The sequence below is a fragment of the Sylvia atricapilla genome, chromosome 6 (genome assembly GCF_009819655.1).
Source record: "Sylvia atricapilla isolate bSylAtr1 chromosome 6, bSylAtr1.pri, whole genome shotgun sequence".
NCBI lineage: Eukaryota > Metazoa > Chordata > Aves > Passeriformes > Sylviidae > Sylvia > Sylvia atricapilla.
Genome location: NC_089145.1, coordinates 1,072,766 through 1,093,774, shown reverse-complemented (window position 1 = coordinate 1,093,774; position 21,009 = coordinate 1,072,766). Strand labels below are relative to the sequence as shown.

Here is a 21,009-nt window from a genome sequence, read left to right as displayed (position 1 = left end):
TTTAAAACACTTACCATTATCTGCCTGCAGAACAAGGTATTAAATGTTTGCTCCTTTTATCTGCTCCTGAAGACTGCCTTTCCCAGGCAATGACAGATAATTGCAGCCGAGTTTTATTCTATCCATTTTTTAAATTCCATCTCCTTCCCCTCTCATACTACACGCTGGTTTCCAGTTCCCACAAGAGGAATCCCATTTTCCAGCAGCAAAATACCAGTTTTCTGTTGTGTTAAGCCTCACCACGTCCTGCCCTCGATTCTCTCTCCTGACCCGAGACAATCAGAACAGAAGCTGCACCCTGCTTTGATGGTTAGTGACATTCCCCACGGTGGTATTAAATAATCCAGGCTTTTCTAACTGTTTTTCCTCCCTCTGGTATTTTTTTTTCCATGATTTTCTCAGCCTCTGTCATAACCTAAAACCACAAAGTCCCTCTCTTCTACTCACCAGAGCCACAAAAAGCAATCAGAACAATGCAGGTGGTCAGCAGGATGCAGTTCATCTTGGTCATGCTTCTTCCCTAATTTGAGAGCATAGAGAGGTATTACAAATTTATTCTATTTAAAAAGTACCCAGTGATGAACTGAGATTTCAAGACAGTATAAAACTGAAAGCACTGGCCAGGAAAAACAGGGAAACACACGAGAGAGGAATAACTGCACTTTCCAAGGGAGGATTTTTATTCTGAGATTTTTATTCTCAGAGCTGATATTTGAGCCCTGACAGGCTCACACGGGTCTCCTCTCTGATTACACCATTCAACAGGCCTCCTAATTTCTCACAGCTACAAATGCACCTAACGAAAAGAAATGTCTCAAATGCTTTCTCTCTTTCAGCAGTTCCCCAGTAACCCTGGAGCCAGACTGCTCTCCTTTCTCCTCTCTCACGGGGTTGCTAGAGGTTTGGCTGCTCTACAGGAGCTTTTGCCTCTCCTCTCCCCTCCCAAAATCTGTCCCTCTCACGGAGGGACTGGCACAGGCAATAACTCACCAAGTGCCTGCAGCAGTGGCTCAGGTCTCCATGGCTGCTGCAATCCACAGGCAGCAGTGAGATGGGAGGGTCAGGAATGTTTTAAACATAAGGCAGTGCCAAAGCAGGAGTTCTCAGACAGGTTTCTGCACGCAGACTCTCAGCTACAATCACAGCTCCCACTAAAAAACCTCTGCTGCTGCAGAGTAGGATATTCCAAGGAGGCATCAAGCAGACACAGCAGGGAGAGAGGGACCATACCTGTGCTATGGGGACATGAATTATGTTTGTCTTCAAAGCCCAAGTGGCACTCAAGGTTCCAAAATATTAAAGGTATTCAGGTAACGAGTTTTACAGCCGATAAAACCGCAGTGAAACAGTCACTGCCTTTAATTCTGCCTGCAGCTGTAAGATTTTAGCACGGCAGGCCTTAACCACGTCAGCATGGAGCTTTTTCCTCCCAGGACAGTGACTGTGGACTTGAAAAGATGGGTTCACTGCAAAAAAGTATTTAAATGCTTCTCAGCCTTAAGCCTAATTAATTTTCATATTGATAACAAACCCCCAAACCTCATCAAACAAAACCCCCAAACCTATCCAAAAGAACCCAAACAAACCCTATCCAACGATTGAAAAAAACAACGCGCTGTCTTTTTTCTCCTCTCTGTATGATTTACTGCTCCCCTGTGGAGCACAGGGGAAGTTATAAAAAACAAAACCATAATGTGGAAGATGAGCTTATTTCCTGGTGTAAACAACTTTGCAGGAAGTCTTTCCAGGCCAGAAGCTCGTCCCACAGTAACCTGGATCTACAGGAGCTCTGTTCAGCCTGGTGGGTACAGCAAGAGCCCTTCTGGATAGCAAACAGAACCACCCTGGGAATCTCTCCATCTTCCAGCAGTCCTCAGTCGCCCATGTGTCAGCAGACAAAACCAGCCTTGCCTTTTAGCAACACCAAGTCACGACCAGCATAAATGTAAGGCAGACGAATAAAAATCATCAGAGCCGGCAAAACAGTAATTCAACACAGCAGTAATTCAATGCATCTGTTTTTGGGGAAATGAGTAACTGTGAAAGACATCAGGAAATTCAGACTTTTAGAAAACAATTACTGTATATACGAACGCCGATTCACAAGATGGCTTACAAGAAATTAAAGGAGAAAACACCTCCTAAACGGAATTTTCAAAATTAGTCCTAAGTCAAGCCTCCGACCCGTCTCAATGACAAGAAAGAGCAACTGCTAGGGCACGGAAGGCTCGGTGCCCGGCTGTGAAACAGAACGTCTCCGCAGTCCCATCTGGGAGAGGGCGGGGGACAAGACCCGCTGCCGCTGTCAGCGCACATCACAGCACGGAGAGGGGACAGGGAAGGGGACCACAAGCCGCATCCCTGCGGGGAGCCGTGAGCCCTGTGCCGGTGGGGCAGGTGGGGCCGGTGCCGTGGTGCCGGTACCGTGGGGCAGGTGGGGCCGGTGCCATGAGGCCGGTGGTGCCGGTACCGTGGGGCAGGTGGGGCCGGTGCCGTGGTGCCGTGGTGCCGGTACCGTGGGGCAGGTGGGGCCGGTGCCGTGGGGCAGGTGGTGCCGTGGGGCAGGTGGGGCCGGTACCGTGGTGCCGGTGGTGCCGGTACCGTGGGGCAGGTGGTGCCGGTGCCGTGGTGCCGTGGGGCAGGTGGTGCCGGGTACCGTGGGGCAGGTGGGGCCGGGTACCGTGGGGCAGGTGAGGCCGGTGCCGTGAGGCCGGTGGTGCCGGTACCGTGGGGCAGGTGGTGCCGGTGCCGTGGTACCGTGGGGCCGGTGGTGCCGGTACCGTGGGCCCGGTGGTGCCGGTGCCGCGGTGCCGCGTTCCCCCGCCCGCTCGGTCCCCGGGCCCCGCGCCCGGCCGCTCAGCGCACTGCGGTGCGGCCGCCGTGACTCAGGGCACGGCCGCCGTGACTCAGGGCACGGCCGCGGCACACGGGCCGAGCGCACGGTGCCACCCCAACGCCGTCCCCCGCCGCCGGCGGCCGCCGAGAAATGCCGCCCTTCTCCCCGCTCTCCTCCCCCCGGCGCGTCCCGCTCACCTTCCCCGGGCAGAGCCTGCCGTGCGCGGGCAGCGGACACCGGACGCGGCGCTGCCGCCGCGGTGGTTCCCGTCCCGGCGGTGCCGCCTCCGGGGCGGGGCCGGAACGCTGCCGCCGCGCTGCCCGCAGCCGGGAAAACGCCCGGCGGCGCGGCTGCCAGCCTCGCCCAGTGTCACGGGGCCGTCCCCGCCGTGTCACAGCCCCGCACGGCCGCGGCTGGAAGGCAGCTGCAGCGCCGGGTCCTGCCTCAACACCGGAGGGATGGGCAGCCGGAGCTGCCCTGGGCAACCTGCGTCAACGCCTCACCCTGCTCCGATTGAGTAATTTCTTCCCAGTGTCCCATTAAAACATACCCTCTGTCGCTTAAAACTCGTTGCCCTTTGCCCTGCCACTCCAGGCCCTTAAACCAAGGTCCCTCTCCAGCTTTGTGACCTTTTAGTTACAGGAAGGGGCTCCAAGGTCTTCCCAGATTAGCTCATGCTACGAGTTAATAGATTAATGAACACATCGCAGAGTTTTAGAGCACACAAAGGAAAAACCAGGGGTAGAAAACGGCACGTTCCTCCAGAGGTACCTGAATATAGATTTAAACATTCACAACCCAGGAAAACATTGAAGAGCAATAGAAATGAGGACCCCAAAAGTATTTTACTAATGCTTAGATGCAGGGCGATCTAGAAAAAAAGTTCAATGCTGTCTTGAGGACAGTACAAAAAACCTGTTAAACTCTCAGTTATATTTTGAAAAGATTCTTAGATTTACTTTTGTCACCCCATCTAAATGGCCAATTTACTTACTAAACCTAAAGCAAACCTAAATCACTCAGAACTTGTATCAGATTCTCTTGGTGTGTTGGTTACCAGTCAGCTCAGCATATCACCTTCTGTCTAAAAGATTTTGCCTCCGTTTAAGCCATAAATAAAAGCAAAGGGATGTAAAAGTAAGAAGTTTGTGGATTACAGAATGCAGCTTATTAAATGAGAATCCTCTCAATTAATATGATAGAAAAAAAATCCCGTATTAATGCACTTAGATGAGGAACTGGGAACATGAACTTCAGCCACAGTCAGTATTTACCTGTTCTTTCTCAAAATCTGGCAACAGTCCCTCCAGCAGAGCACACATTTATGTGTATCACAGATAAATGCTATTCCCATTTTATGGAATTTTTCATCTTAAATTCCTTGCATACATTTTGAGAAGTTAAACAATTAGAGGAAAAAAATACAACCAGCACCAGAACACTGGAATGACTAGCAAAGAAGCTCTCAGCTGGCTCTTTTAAAATTTGACTGGCTCGTACACCACTTGTTTTTCTCTCTGTGATGCAGTCACAGCAAAGAAATTTTGGCGAAAGGTCCCCTCCCATGAAACCATGCAGCCAGCAAAATCCCACAAATACGAAGGAATCCTACAGAGCAATTATAAAGACTGAGAGCATAGGAACAGAAAAAGGAACATGTCAGTGTTGGATGTGCCAGGGTTTCACCACAAGCTGTCTACAGGTGTTCAGCGAGGCTGGTTTTACCTGGCCAGGTGAAGTCCTAAGCCCAAGCAGGAGAAGGTGGCAGAGCTTCAGGCCGAGCCTGCAGGACAGCCCCAAAAGCAAGGACATTCCCATGATTCCAGTGGCTACAGGAAGTGTTGGGCAGCCAGAGGCACTGCAGTGGCACCTGCCCCACACCTGTGCTCACCCAGAGCAGTGTGGGACCTGTTATAAATGACTATTATAAAGTTTGCTTTTCCCCAAGGTGTGTGCTATATGATTAATAACTCTGTGGTAAGGATGTAAGTTTTTATTTCTGCTGCTAGTAAAGAAAATTAGGCACAGTGGTAGTAGTGATATAGTATGTTTAAAAACTGTCTGTTTGGCTGGGATAACACCCAGTGAACATGTAAAAAGACTCTGCTATTGATACACCAACTATCAGCATCTCCCATCTGAAGAAAGCACGGACCAAGGCCCAAGCTGGAGGTGATGATGAAGACACAGCCCAGAAACACGCAGATTAAAAAGGCACACCCAAGGAGGGGCCATGCAAAACAGTTCCTGGAATATGGAAACTGGTTTATGGAAAAATAGTCAGCAGATTGATACAATAGAAAGGGTATTTAAAGAAAGTCTCTGAAATAGCAGGGTGTGGACTTGGCTGAATGCCAAGTCACCCCACTAGCCAGCCATACTTTGCTTTTTTTTAATCTCCTAATTGTCTTATCTTTTATTAAACCTATTTCTTAAAATTCACAAAGTGAATCTCGTTTTTCACAGACCCCCATTCAGTTCTCTCCTGCTGCTCAGTGAATACTCCCACAGTGCAGCAGTGCTGCCAAACATCACCAACCTCTTCATTTTTCACATGGACTCCATGATTCCGTGATTCACCCCTCTTGGGAGGGGTGAGGAGAGCTACTGGCTTCAGCCCCACTTCAGATGCCCATCATGAGGAGCTGCAGCACTGCTGGCAGCTCCAGGCAACACACCCTGTGCTAAAACAGCTGCAAAAAAAAGCAAGTGTTTCCTCAAGTTTGCCTGCTTTTCACTGTTTGCATCTTGTTCTCACGCAGCTTCAAGTAAACAATGTATGTTTTTACAAAAATTATCTTTGTTTGCATTCTTCTCCTCTGGGAGGAGAAAGTTGATTGATGGTGATGTTCACCAACAAGGTCGAAGAAGTGGCTATCTGTGTAGCCAATCTTAGCTTGTTTGTAAAATTGTATATGTATGGAGTCAGAAAAATAAAATAGAGCTTTCCTGTTTGACCTGCTGCTGGCCTGCCTTGTCCTTTCGTGCTCCTAACAGCTGCCACAAGTGTTGAACTCAGTCACAAGCAAGAATCCCAGCTCATCTGTAACAATCCAAGGGAGAACCACCCCCCAAGAATGAGTGAAACTGCCAATGTCTGTTGTGTAGAGTCCCATGCCCTTGAGCTGATTCCTCTGCACCAGAACATAGAGATCCTGGAAGGAAACATCCCAAGAACAGCCTCCCACCATGAGGGTTCTCTGTCCTCAGAAACACACAACCCTGCAGCAAGTTCTACTTCCACTAAAACCTTCTCCTACTGATCCTGGACAAAACTTTTGTGGCAGTTTCTTATCCCTTGCAGGCAACGGTGTGGTAATCCTCAAAAATCCTCGTGTTCTGGAAGCACTCCAGCAACTCAGTGGTGGTGTGACTCCTGTGAGGGTTTTGTTTCTGGAGATGTTTCACCTAACAACTGCTGTAGGGATCAGACTCTGTATTTTTCTACCTTGTGTCACTGTGGAAAATGCACCAGCGAAAGCTGAGCACGTGAAGAATCCAATACCTGGACTTGCAAAAAAAAAGAGCAATCTGGAAATTAGTCAATAATGGAAAAATTGAGCTGTAACCACAATATACCAGCCTACCTCTTAAAATCAACAAATTCTGGCTGTCAAAAGAACTGACTACACCACTGCTGGTCACAGAATTACTGCTCAAGTCTTGGCAAAAACAGTCCCATGTAGCACTTGAGAACAAAAGAGGCAGTAAAGTTGTTTATTAATGACAACAGAAACAAAATTAAAATGATAAAGCAAACAGATACTTCTTTAAATATAAATTTTCTAATCATCTGCTGCTCTGCCAGCTCTTTTTTTTTTTTTTTTTTTCCTTTTATTTTTTATTCAGTTACAAAAATCCATCCAGGGCTCAGGAAAACATGATACATAACATAAATCTGTCACCTATGACAATACCAAACATCATGTAACGGAAAAAAAACCCTCAAAACATATTTACAAATCCATACTCTGTAGTCATTGAGAAACTCCTTAGCTAATGAGTGGCAGATTATGCATGGACACTACATTCCCAGAGGCATTCTCCAGTCAGAGTCACTTAGCATAAAATACAGCTGACAGACAGATTGTCTAAAAATAAGGCCAGTTTCACTCTTAATTCATACATTTTGATGACCAGAATTTTTTTGCTGTTACTATGTGTTAATTAAAAAAAAAAAATAGCATAACAGCACTTAATCTCACCCAAATGGGATATTCAGACCAAACTGCAAGTTTCATTCTTAGCAGCAGTTATCCAGAGCAGAAACTCACCAGACAACTCAAGGACAACAGGATACACCCTTTTTAATGCTTTGTGTAAAAGCAAAGCCCCACACCATATCTGCAGTATGATCATAAATAAATAGGCAAGACTTTAAAAATGTAAGATATGAGTACCTTGGACTATCAAGCTGTTTCACACTTCAGAAAAAAGTGAACAAAGCCCAAACACCTTCCTCTCCCTCCCCCTGTTTTCCTCCCTCTTTGCCCACTTCCAAACCAGGGAAATAGAAGTTATACTCTAATGAAGATGAGAACTGGCACCAACATTCATGCTAGTTACCCTGATGTGCAACAGAGTTCATTTACAACAGTCAGAAATATTCCTATGCACTAGCCCCAAAGAGTTCACCTTATGCAAACAGTTTGTTTGGGAAAAAAATCCCATGGGCAGCATCCAGAGGGTGCAGGAATGTCCAACACTCTCCATGGATCTCAGGAGTCATCGGTGCCTGTGGAATCTTGGTCTTCATCCACTGCAGATTCATTAGGATTTGTTGCCTAATCCAAAACACACCCGGGTTTAAATAAAATCTTCCCTTCCAGTGATTGTAAGAAAGCACTAACAATTGCCTAGAAGAATCTGGGCTGCGTTATCACGCTCATTAGCTGAAGCAGACATTGTGATCTGTGTCCTAAAATCAAGCCGAATTTGCAACAGAGGTAATTTTGCTGAACCACCTGACCTTTCACTCCCTAAGATCCACTGGGTTTCAATATTCCATACCTACAATTATGTAAAGCCACACAGTTCAGTAGCTCAGCTGTACCCGTTTTCTTGGTGGTTTAGGTTGTCTTTTACTAAAGTAACTTGAAAACAAAACGGTCATTACTACTTCTGAAACAGGGGTGGAGCAACAGAGAAAAACAGAGAAAATTACTTTTTCCAGTCAGCTGAAGGGAAGGAAGTTAGACAGGAAGACAGTTACAACTCCTAAAAAGGTAAGCAAGAGTTAAGAGATGTCATTTTCGGTAAGAAGCACGACATCTGCTGGGCATTTACTGTTAGAGCCATTGGGAATGAGTCAAATCCTGGGATAAACCTGTCATGGTGTGCAAGCAGCTGCCTGCTCCTGAGGAAAGCTCACAGCTCCTCAGTGCTTGCTCAAAAACTGAGGATAAAATAAATCAAGAGCTCTTCTCTAAATGTGTCAAAGAAAAGGGAGAAAGGATGTAATTAACCCACAATCTCCAAAGTAAAACTACGTTGTAATTAACAGCAAGTGAAGTGTCTTGGCGATTCGAAAAGTCATTAAGTGACTTTATGAAATGCACTTTCAGCAAGAACTAATGCACATCACAGATGCACTCCAATGTTTCATCTAATCACACAACTAATGCACTCTACAGTTTTTAAACTGTCATTAACTGGAGCATGTCTGAATAGAGCAGATAGATTATTATGGCTAAAATTAATGAGTGTGCTTCCCACCAAGGAGGGAGCTCTGAAACCCAAGCACCTCATGCAATGCCAGGTCTGCAGGCACCAGTGAGGAGCTCTGAATCATGGGGCACGTTTTGTATGGAATCAGCAATATGAACACTATTCAGCACCACAATTTTTGTCGTTTTTGTAATGTTGGGGTTTGTTTTATCCAGCTGGATCTCTGCTTACCGTTCATGCTGTAGACACCTTGAAGGTTGGACACACCATATGAAACCTTGGGATTGTGACATTAAAGAATCTGTCCTTGTTGTAGAGGCAGTGGAAGGTGTAGTAGCCCTCCATGTATCCAGAGGTGGTGGAAAACGTGGTACAGCTGGTGTACTCGTACACTTTCCCTGGGCTGATAACTGGGAATTCTCCTGTGGGGAAAATATTACATCACAATAGTAACAACTGATGGAGAACTAGCATGTAGCAGTTGCTACAGGACTTGCAGTCCACAACAGACTCAGGCAGATCAATTTGTGCTCCAGTGGATGCATAAATGGATGCTCAGCAATTATGGTTATTATAAAAACTCAGAGAGGGGTTAAGCAGCAGGATGTTCAGATACCCCTCACAAAACAACTCGAAAGCCAAAACAGATGGACACATCTCATTTTCTGTGATTTTGATACGAACCCCACAACCTGACCAACAGACAGTGAGAGAATTTTAATAACAAGAACATTAAATCCTCTCTCCAGTAATTTTTCACTTACCAACTACTCCAGGACCTTGGACTTCTTCCACATCACCTTTGGCATTTGTTATTCTCCAGTATCGGCTCTCCAGCTGACAGGCATTCTCAGGAAGGGCATCTTTGGACATTTCAATTCTAGAAGCCAAAGAACATACTTAATACATTCCTTTCAAGAAATGCCTCAGTGCCCCTGGGATCACCAAGCAGACTGAGAAAAGAAAACACCCACTAAGGTAACCCAAGTCAGCTGGCAGCATCCATCTCCCTGCTTCACTGTCTTTTACCCTTTTCTAAATCACAAGAACTGCTCGTGACTTCTTTCCCTCACTCATCAGTGTATTTCAGCAATTACCCATTTGTATACTTTGTGAACCTGACCAAGTAATGATTAGGATTATTTTATTAAAAAGTACAGCATGTTGTACACCTCCTGTTCATTTCCCAACATTTCTGAATGCTGTGCATAAATTTGCTTTGAACATTCCACAGGTCTATCCTGCACTGTAAGAATGAATTCAGTTATTTTTACCTGATTCTGTAAGTGAAGAAATAATGTGGTGGATGTACAGAACTGAGTTCTGGTAGGAAAGAGGTGGACACAGACACAGTGATATCTTCTGTGGTAGCAACACAATCTTTATCGTGCACATACCTACAGAGAGGAGAGCATTAACTCTACAGACAGCTCTGCACATCCTATACAGAAAACTGAACACATAAAGGGGTTAGCTATTCTTAATGATTAATATCAATAAAAACATTTGTTTAAATAGGAATGTGTCATTTTAAAAAAGCTCTAGAAACTCCAGCAGCAAATTTATTTACAGATCCAACGACTTGGTTCCACAGCATCCCGGTTTGACAGAATTAAGGCTCTTCATTGTATTTAGAAGAAATCCCAAGTGCATAAAGATCCAAACACCAGAACAAGTCCTGCTTATTTACATACTAAATAAAGAGACCAATTAGCTGAAACATTTGGTTTTTAATAACTCTGAACAGTCCTGCACCAAAAACACACTCATAGCACACAGAACAGATATGATGTTGTTCGCTAAAACTTCAGATTATTTACAATGCAAAATTCTGGTGCCATTAATGCAAAGTTACAAGCTCTGAAGATTCCGATTTAAAAATAAAGTTACTTTAAGCACTCTGGTTTATGTGTTTATTTCCAGTAGTTTCACAGACCTCCTTCTCTCCCCAGCTTTTGTATCAGACCCCCAAAACTACTTGGGGAGAGGTGAGCATGTGTAGAAGCAGCACCAGAACCTGGCACTGAGGTTGCAAATCCCAGTCACAATACCTGAAAATCTGGTCTCTGATGATAGGATAACCCCCAGTGACAACTTTGTTTACATAGGATGTAAACCATTCCAAGTAAGATGTACCTAGATGCCAAGGAAGAAAAGCATTGCTAAGGATGGGCAAGTTTACCACTAAGCACATTACAGTGAATACTTCAAAGAAAAAGTCTAAAGCTTTGATTATTTTTATAAAAAATTCTCAGGCTTACTGAGATGAGTCAGTCAATATTCCAGATCATTCTACCAACAAGGATCATTTGGAGAAACCAATTATGAACTAAAGAGTTCAGGCTGCATCCTCCAGAAATGACACAGCCAACAAAGAATCTCTTAGCTAAGTATTTAACGTTGTAATCAGGGCCTTGAGTGGGGTCTCATCATTTGGATTCCATATTAAAAGCTTCTAAAAAACACTGCAGCATTTCCTCTCCTTTAAAAAGGAGGATATAATAGAGACACTCTCTGCACTCCTCTACAACCTCAGAAGACTAAGGCTGTATGTCATTCTGGGATTTTATACACTTGCAGCCATTGTCTGAGAACAGCTTTTCATACACCCACAGCCATTATTTTGGAACAGCTTGATTGCTTAGCAGACACTCACGCTGTCACATTTAATTCTCAAAGAAGAGAGTTTCACATACCAGCTCTCTGCACAAGAATTTCTCAGCCATAAATCTTCCAAGCATTGCAATTTAGAGTTCAACAGAAAGGTATAAAGTTAAACTGTTTGTCAATATTAGTGATTCAAAACTGGATTGAAGCTAAGCTACCAAAAAATGATTACCCTTGCCTTCTCTGATGTGTTATCAAGTACTCCCACTCCTGTTAGATTAAATGTACTTACCACTTATTCCTTGGAGCATGAGCTGTGTGCGCTGTCCTTTGATCTTTTGGAATTCTAAGGGACTCCAAGTTTATTATCTTCCCTTCTACCACTAATCCACAAAATGCAAACCTTGTTTAGAGTAGCTCTAAATGGGGGAAGTGGATCTATTTACCTGCCACCTTCAAAACGCCAAGAGAAATGCTGTGTATGGAACTTCCCCTCCACCCCATGGTAAGTCAAGATTAAGCCAAGTGGAATACTTCTAAATATGTTGTAGAAGTAGAATACTTCTAAATACTTCTAAATATGATTCCACACTATTTTATTTGGAATATTTAATCTAAAGTGTTACCTGTAATGAACATAACAATAGCAGAGGGATTGCGAGCCATTTGGTCCTGCAAGGGAAAGAAGTGTAAGGATGTATTAGAGAGCACTGGACTTTCAAGGTTAAAATTTAAATAACACGGGGAACACTTTCCCTATATTCACTAAACCTGAAGTCTGGCTGCTTGACACATCACTGTAGTCGCAGTCAGATCCTCAGACATGTCACACTCAGGTGCCTGTCCCTGTCCTGGGTTGTAGTTTAGGGTGTATTCTATCACCATCTTCAGTTAATGGCCCATCAATGCCTTGTGCATGACTCACAGATAACTCCCTCTGGGAGTTCTCTCTCTTTAATGGGCCATCAAGAACCTCCTGTATGACTCATCATCCCATTGTGAGATGCTCCGTCCACGGGGAAGAGCCAAGCATTCTCACCTGGATATAAGCTGGGATTTGGGACAGTAGAAGCAGCCCTCACCCACTGGATTCCCAGAGGACCGGAGCTACCAGACCTTTCTACAAGATTTCTGTTTCAGGAAGACCACCTCGTCTGGACTGTTTCCATCACCCTGATCAGGTTGTATTCTGACTCTGTCACTGGTTTTTCTTTTTGTATTTATTTTATTTTATTCTATTTTATTTTCCTTTTCTTCTCATTAAATTTTATTTCTGACTTAGAGCCTCTCACTTGGTTTGTTTTCAAAACCACAGCAGTCCCCATGAGTGCTCCCATGCCCACTGAATTCACAGCTCCAGCTTCCCCCTGAGGCTCCTGCACTACCCATGAGCACAAAAGTACACGGGGCAACACGAACACATCTTCCTTACCGGACACTGATAGAAGATCTCGTATTTATTCCGTCCCTCCACACTCTCCAGGGCCATGTACTGACTGAGGCCAGTGTGGATGCAGAAGGTGAGGGGCAGGCACTGCTTGAGCCCCAGCCTCTGCTGGAAGCCTCCGGCCGCCGTGTCGATGTCCAGCAGGTCCTCGGAGCGGTAGTGGTTCGACAGGGCCATGCTTCCCATCAGGCTGGGAACAGCAAAAGCAGGGACACAAACAGCTGACGTCACTCACAAGGCAAGGCTGGCTGGGAAACCTCTGTAAACTGCTTCTTTCAATGCTCTAGGTGCATATTAGGCTGAGGTGAAATCCAAGTCAAATATCCGTATGCTGAGCTAGGTCATTAGCTCACATCACCCAAGCTTTGTGTAAGCATCACCCAAACCTGAGTGTACACTCCACACCCACGCTCCCAGCTGGGAACACCAGGCAAAGGCAAATGAGATGTAAATTCCTGCCAGATGCTCAGCTTCCACTGGTGTTATGAAAGCAGCGACTCAGGTGCAAGCTGCAACATGTCAGCATGCTAAGAGCTGATCCCATCCTGGGCAACAGGTTCCATTCCCCTTTCTCCTTAGGAAGCCTGGCCTGGAATTAGGCAGACATTCTACAGAAGCAGTGCCAACACCCTAACACAGAAACCTGAAGCATCTAACGAGGACAAGTCCCGCATCGCTTCAGTTTCTGACCTAACAACCTGCTGTACAAACTCCCACTGCCTGCCCCTGATCTTCCCAGTATTCATCCCCCAGCAGTGGGACCACACCTCCCCCTGGCAGCCTTTCTCCAGGCTGGGAGACTTCCCCAGAGCCTCCACAGCCACATCATGGCAGCAGAGGCTTCACGGGAGGGAAACAGGGGCAAGAGAGGAAGCACACAACCTGCAGAGCACCATTGGAGAGCTACAGAAACAGGGCACCTATCTCCTGTCTAGAACATTTTAAAGTCTCTCCTGGAAAACAGAACTAGAAATCATCCTTATGGCTACATAAAACAGTTTCCTGTATCTTTTCTGCACATAAAACACTTGAATTGGAGGAAGCTGCACCTTCTTTACGAGTGAAGGCTTTGGCAAAGCAATATGAGTGCATTCCTCCCTACAGACATTGCAAAGATTTGCTGCAGTTTTCCATCTTTTGCTTATGTTTGCAGCACTTTATCAGGTGCTTCAAACACCCTATTTTTCTACAGCGGAAATACCAGAAACTTTGGTCATCAGCCTTCTAACCTCAATGTAAAAGGGAATTTTTTCACTGCAAAAACTGCATAAAATAGCAAAATCTTCTACTGAGAAAACTTAATTTGAAGGACTGAAAATTTGATTCTACCTTCATATGACTAACTGGTTTTAAGTCATTCCCTAACCATTTTAAAGAGTAAAAGAATTATTAAAGAGTGAAGCCTGAAGAGTTCAGAGGGCTAATTTACTTCTGTAATACAAAGCCAGACTTCAGGGGAGCAACTTGCAGTGCTATGATTAAAAGTGTAACAGCTGGAAGGTTAGAGTTGTTGCAAAAAATGGACAAGGGTTCTCACTAGGAAAAGGGGAAGTGTAAGAGTAATTTGAGCAATTAGAAAACCACACTGGGCTTCTAATTACCTCCAAGATTAGAAGACAGCCAATTCTGGAAGAGTCACTTAAGCAGTGACTCAGTCACAATACATTTAAATGCTTCATTTATCCTGTTCAGGGGACATTTCACCTTTGAGTAAGTGAAGTGTCCAAGAAATACAGCAGGAATTACCACTTTGTAGGCAGCTTTCAGTCCTTACCCTGGAACAACCAGCTTCTGCCCATTATGGATACGGAATGAGCACCGATAGTCGTCGGGGAGTTTGCAGTGGATTTGTGCTTCCACAGCATCCAGATCTTCCTCCCTCACGCTCTCTGCAAAAGAAAGGATAGCTCAGGTGTTTCAAACACAAACCATGGAATCTGGAAACCCCCTCAGCCAACCACTGTGGACTCAGGCCAGTATCTGGTGGCTTTACTGTATGCTGGGTGGTACACAACGAGCGTCACACAAATTTGAAAGGAAAATGGTGACTGTAATTGATCATTTAACACAGCACCAATTTCAGGCCAGTGCAACCTCAACAGGCTTGAAAGCAGCAAATGTTTATAAAGTGGAATGAACCTTTTCCCCACAACACTGCCAATAACTGAGTCCCAGTTACAGCTCTCGGGCAGTATTGATTTTACTCTTTCATCACCCTAAGGGTTGCTTCTTTCAGTTTCCAGTTCAATCAGTGACAAAGAAATGCTGGCTGCAGCTCCCATTCACCTGGAATCTGAAGCAATAAATGGGTTGTGAAAGGGGGATTTTCAAATCAACTACACAAAGGGGTGGAGAAGAACTATTCTTGCATTTCCACATGCATTTCAGGGGGGTTCCAACACTCTCATTTTCAGCAAAAAATCTACTGGGTGGCCTCTGTGGTCTGTTCCAATCCATTTTTTAAAAACCCTTTTCATACTTATTATCTGTTTGATTAACAGGACATAATTTAACAATTCATTGAAACAATATCCCTTACAAGAGGTATGAAAAAGGCCTAAATTTTATCTAAAACCTGCCATCATTATGTGAGAGTGGGAATTGGTAATTTGAAATTTATTTTTGTCTTTCTGTACATAAATAAAAGTTTCACATTCTATCTTGAAAAACACTTAGCAAAACGTAAGAATCCAGCACTATCCAAGCAAACCAAGAAAGTGCAAGATTTAAACAGGAAAGAGGTAATCTGTCCCTTAATATTGTCTCTAAGAGATCATTTGTCTCCTGATTTCACAGATCAGGTTAAATCAGCCATCATGGTCCAGAAGTCAGCTTCATACAGAAAACTGAAATGCAGCTGAAAGTGGAAAAGCTTTTTTGCCCCCTATACCAGAAAAGCCCACTGTAGCTGTGATTTATGACCTAGAACACTGGAAGTACTTCAAGTATTAAAAAACAAACTGAAACTGAAAAAAAGAATCTTGGAGGGGAGTGATAAAAAGAGGAAAAGCTATTGTTCCAGCACTAGACCACCGTGAGACCTACAGAAAAACAGCAGAACCCAGTAAGATCCTTTTTGTTTGGCCTCAGATTAAAACTTCTGCTTTCATGTGACAGCGTTTTAACGAGGTCTTATGAAAACTCCACGAATAAAATCCCACTAGCAGGTCCTTGAAGCAATGGAGTTACTACACTAAAAAAAAACCAAAAAATATAGAATAGGTCACAGCAACCTAAAAGCGGTCTCGAAAAAAACAAAAAATCACCTCGATTTCAGGGACTCTGCGGATCAGCAGGAACTGGGCAAGGACTGTGTTTGCAAGGGAGGGAGAGCACCTCTACCTGACAGCCTGCTAATGAAGGCACAGGCCTCTCAGGAAGGCAGCAGGAGGCTTGCTGACAGGCAGGGCTGGGTGTGCCGGGGTACCTTTCAGAGAGCCAATCATGCGCGGACACCACTGCCCCAAGTACTGCTCCAGGTCATCCCAGGCCTTCTTCAGAGTGGCGTAGTAGTGGATGTATCTCCCTAGATCACGGTAGGTGCTGATGAACATGGCTCTCCAGCCCTGGTTCCGCCGGCTCTTCTCCTCGCTGAGGGGACACGGAGAAAACGCGTTCAAACGGCAGCTTCCAGAGCCTCCCGAAGCCCAGGAGTTTGGGATTTGTTTCTTTGGCAGCAACGGGATGCATAACATTAACCCAGGAACGCTCTGTGCCACGTGAGGCTACACAAACTCAATTAATTCCAGCATCTATTCAGCAGCAAGTTGGAACAGAACTAGGAAACATTTGGGGTACTTAGGGGAAAATTCAGAAACAATACTGCTTTACACAGAGTGCCTTCTGAACAGAGCTCTGTCTGGTAGTGAACCTCAGAGCTGGTGAAAAGCTAATTCACATCCTTCAGTACTCAGCTTTTCTCAGCTACGGAGAAGCTGAGAGTATGAGCTGGATGAAAGATGGACTCAAAATCAGCTGAACAGCATGTCTTAGAAAGTCATTTTCATAGGAAAAAAAAAACTTAAAAATCCCACTTACTCTGAAATAAGCCAGTATTTTTTGCAGTGTCTTTTCCACAGTGGGTCATGGCTTGATAGCTGATTTAATCTCCGATTCAAATAGCAGCAGCTATAAATACAAAATCATTAAATGTGATTGCAGCAGAACAAACAGAGAAATGCTGTATCACGCATCACACTCTCACGAGATGAATGCGGAGTTTGAAAATTATTTAACTGTCCTTTTAGAGCTGTGCTGACAATGGTTAAAGCTCTTCATCACAGTTGTGTAATTCATGAACTACTTTTCCACACACTTAAGGAACCGGCAGCAATTAAGTACTTTTGTAAAGCAGGTCACCCTGCAGACCTACACCAGAGTAAACAGTGCCTGAAAGATTCCAGCATGACTCTACTCCACCAGAGGAAGACACTTCCAGTAGCACAGGCTAGCAATGATTTAAATCCCTTTTTATCTGGATGTTCAGGCTCTGCCTTATCTTTTCCACAGCAAGCTACAGAAAGCATACAGAATATCACAAACTTACTTTCCACTCTAAATTATTTAAATAACAAACTTAGAAGAAAGTCTCCAAAAGACACCATTAGTGTAGATGTGGTAACATCACTTCCTCTGGTAGCTTGTTCTACAGTGCCACTGGGATTAACACCTAAATACCCCAAATGAGGGTACCAAACAAGGTCCCAGTGACTGCTTTTTGGGGTTTCATAAACTGTTTCAACTAGAATTGTATTAGTATCTCAAGATCAACCTCAACAAAGTGATTATCTTCTGTTCCCTGACGTTACCCTTTCCATCCACATCTCCACAAACACGTTCACTTCACACCTGTACATCGGGCTGAGCAAAAATTTCATGACATGGGGATTTTTTGTAATTTTTTGGGGGGAGGTGGGGAACTGAAACATCCCAAAGTCAAAAAGCCCTTGCAGAAAACTACTGTGTTGGTGTTTATCAATCAAGCCTGTAAATTCCGGAAAGGAGTAAGTCACCACAGGAACATGTGGCTTCAAACGTGATAAAAGTGCAAATAAAGCCATTCTCACTAATTACACAAACAATAGAGAACAAACTGGGACATGATCTGGTATCAAAGGGCCACCACAACAGCTGGTTTAGTTTTTTTGTTTATGCTTAATGTCTTTTTTTGCTGATATCCCTACAGAATCCTCCCTGAGATCCTTGCCATTCTTAACTAATATTTATTAGGGGTCATAAAAAAACCAAAACGCCCCACATTTCTTGTAATATTCTGTCTCCTTCTTACGCTTATTCCTCCCTCTTTGATTAAACACTGCGGTCTCAATCACTGCCAAACCTTGCACTTGACTGCTGAGGTTTTACCCAAAACCACACTCTCATCTTCAGTGTATGACTCAAAACCCTTCAGCCACCTGCCACTTCCATTCGAGCTTTATACCTCGAAAATTCACCCTGTTTCGTTTTGTTTGGTTTACTTCAAACAGCGGAATACATTTACTAGCAACAAGACCACCCTTCGTTCGCCCGCAGAAACACAAGCTTCGGGGAAATACTGAATTCACAAACTTACTGCTTCATCTAGGTACAAACAGAGAACGGGGGAGAGAAAAACAGATTCATCGAATGGTTTGGGTTGGAAGGGACCTAAACCTCATGAGCAGTGAGACCTTCCACTAGACCAGGTTTCTCCAAACCCCATCCAGCCTGGCCTTGGACACTTCCAGGGATGGGGCAGCCACAGCTCCTCTGGGCACCCTGTGCCAGGGCCTCACCGCCTTCTCAGTAAAAGAGAACGTTTCATTCTGTTAGAAATATGAAGGTATAAGGACGGGGGGAAAGGAAAAATATAAGGAAATGTACAGGGAAAGCTGGCCGCTGCTGGAAAGGAAGGGTGCTCAGGCCGTGTCCTCCCTCAGCGCCTCCTCCGGCGGCAGGCAAACCCTTTCCCCGCACAGCCCGGGGAGCACTGGGCCCGCCGCGGCCGCGCCGTGCCCCGGGCCGGCCGTACCTCACCAGATCCCGGTAGTCGAGGAAGCTGAGGATGAGCAGCAGCGGGTCGGTGGGCAGCAGCTCCAGGCTCAGGGCTGCGGGAAGCTCCATGTCCGGGGGCGCCGCCATCTTGCGAGACGTCCCCGGGACGCGCCGCCCAGCGCACCGCCCTCCGCGCTCCGCAGCGCCGCGGCCCGGGGCGGGGTGCGGGCCGGCCGCGGGGCGCCGGGTGCGCTCGGGGTCCGGGAACTGCTCTTGGGGCTGCGGGAGCTGTCCTGGGAGCTGCTGTATCTGCCCTCGGGGCTCCGGGAACTGCTCTCGGGGCTGCGGGAACTGCTCTCGGGCCTCCGGGAACTGCCCTGGGAGCTGCTGTGGCTGCCCTGGGAGCTGCTGTATCTGCCCTCAGAGCTGCTGTGTCTGCCCTGGGAGCTGCTATATCTGCCCTCGGGGCTCCGGGAACTGCTCTCGGGGCTCCGGGAACTGCCCTTGGAGCTGCTGTATCTGCCCTCAGAGCTCCCAAATCTGCTCAGGGAGCTGCTGTATCTGCCCTCAGAGCTGCTGTGTCTGCCCTGGGAGCTGCTATATCTGCCCTCGGGGCTCCGGGAACTGCTCTCGGGGCTCCGGGAACTGCCCTTGGAGCTGCTGTATCTGCCCTCAGAGCTCCCAAATCTGCTCAGGGAGCTGCTGTATCTGCCCTGGGAGCTGCTATATCTGCCCTGTGGGAGCTGCTGTATCTGCCCTCGGAGCTGATATATCTGCCCTCAGAGCTCCCAAATCTGCCCTCAGAGCTCCCAAATCTGCCCTCAGAGCTCCAAATCTGCCCTGGGAGCTGCTCTATCTGCTCTCAGAGCTCCCAAATGTGACTTAGAGCTGCCAGATCTGCCCCCGGAGCTCCCAAATCTGCTCTCGGAGCTGCTGTATCTGCCCTGGGAGCTGCTATATCTGCCCTCGGAGCTGCTATGTCTGCCCTCGGGGCCCCGGGAACTGCCCTGGGAGCTGCTCTATCTGCTCTCAGAGCTCCCAAATCTGACTTAGAGCTGCCAGATCTGCCCTCGGAGCTCCCAAATCTGCCCTGGGAGCTGCCCTTTCTGCCCTCGGAGCTCCCGAATCTGCCCTCGGAGCTCCTATATCTGCTCTCAGAGCTCCCAAATCTGCCCTGGGAGCTGCTATGTCTGCCCTCGGGGCTCCAGGAGCTGCCCTCGGAGCTGCTGTATCTGCCCTCGGAGCTGCCCCTTCTGCCCTAGGAGCTCCCAAATCTGCCCTCGGGGCTCCGGGAGCTGCCCTCGGAGCTGCTGTATCTGCCCTGAGAGCTCCGGGAGCTGCCCTCGGTGCTCCAGGAATTGCCCTCAGAGCTGCTATATCTGCCTTCAGAGCTGCTGTATCTGCCCTCGGAGCTCCCAAATCTGCCCTCGGAGCTGCCGGATCTGGCCTCAGAGCTCCAAAATCAGCCCTTGGAACTCGCAGATCTGCCCTCGGAACTCCCAAACCAGGCCTTGGATCTGCCAGATCTGTCCTCAGAGCTCCCAAATCTGCCCTTAGAACTCCCAAATTTGCCCTGAGAACTGCCAAATCAGCCCTCAGAATTCGGCCCTCGGGGTTCCCAAATCAGCCCTCAGAACTCCGACCCAGGAGTGAAACCCTCAGAACTCCAAACTCCACTCTGAGAGCTCAGCCCTCAGAATCGAGAACTCAGCCCTCAGAACTCATCCCTCATAACTCAGAATTGAGAGCTCAGCCCTCAGAATTGAGAGCTCAGCCCTCAGAATTCGGCCCTCAGAACTCAGAATTGAGAGCTCAGCCCTCAGAATTCATCCCTCAGAACTCAGAATTCATCCCTCAGCCCTCAGAATTGAGAGCTCAGCCCTCAGAATTCAGAACTCAGCCCTCAGAATTCATCCCTCAGAACTCAGAATTGAGAGCTCAGCCCTCAGAATTCATCCCTCAGAACTCAGAATTCATCCCTCAGCCCTCAGAATTGAGAGCTCAGCCCTCAGAATTCAGAACTCAGCCCTCAGAATTCATCCCTCAGAACTCAGAATTGAGAGCTCAGCCCTCAGAATTCGGCCCTCAGAACTCAGAATTGAGAGCTCAGCCCTCAGAATTGAGAGCTCAGCCCTCAGAATTCAGAACTCAGCCCTCAGAATTCATCCCTCAGAACTCAGAATTGAGAGCTCAGCCCTCAGAATTGAGAGCTCAGCCCTCAGAATTCGGCCCTCAGAACTCAGAATTGAGAGCTCAGCCCTCAGAATTCATCCCTCAGAACTCAGAATTGGGAGCTCAGCCCTCAGAATCGAGAGCTCAGCCCTCAGAATTGGGAGCTCAGCCCTCAGAATCGAGAGCTCAGCCCTCAGAATTGAGAACTCAGCCCTCAGAATTCATCCCTCAGAACTCAGAATTGAGAGCTCAGCCCTCAGAATTCAGAACTCAGCCCTCAGAATTCATCCCTCAGCCCTCAGAATTG

The 21,009-nt window shown here is 46.5% G+C and overlaps 1 protein-coding gene across 2 annotated transcripts; it reads right to left on the bottom strand.

The window, feature by feature from the left end:
- Positions 1-447: 447 nt before the first annotated feature.
- On the bottom strand, positions 448-18,737 carry FBXO3 (F-box protein 3). 2 transcript variants are annotated; one of them, XM_066320440.1, is made up of 11 exons: positions 18,568-18,737; positions 16,596-16,685; positions 15,985-16,148; positions 14,332-14,446; positions 12,543-12,747; positions 11,737-11,782; positions 10,555-10,639; positions 9,778-9,900; positions 9,268-9,383; positions 8,735-8,925; positions 448-520 (listed from the first exon to the last, which is right to left on the bottom strand). In XM_066320440.1, the coding sequence occupies exons 1-10, from the start codon at positions 18,675-18,677 to the stop codon at positions 8,738-8,740; spliced, it is 1,242 nt and encodes a 413-aa protein (XP_066176537.1). In that variant the 5' UTR covers positions 18,678-18,737; the 3' UTR covers positions 448-520; positions 8,735-8,737. The 2 variants fall into 2 exon arrangements, with proteins under 2 accessions (XP_066176537.1, XP_066176536.1); XM_066320439.1 differs by lacking the exon at positions 448-520 and adding an exon at positions 6,538-7,620.
- Positions 18,738-21,009: the final 2,272 nt, after the last annotated feature.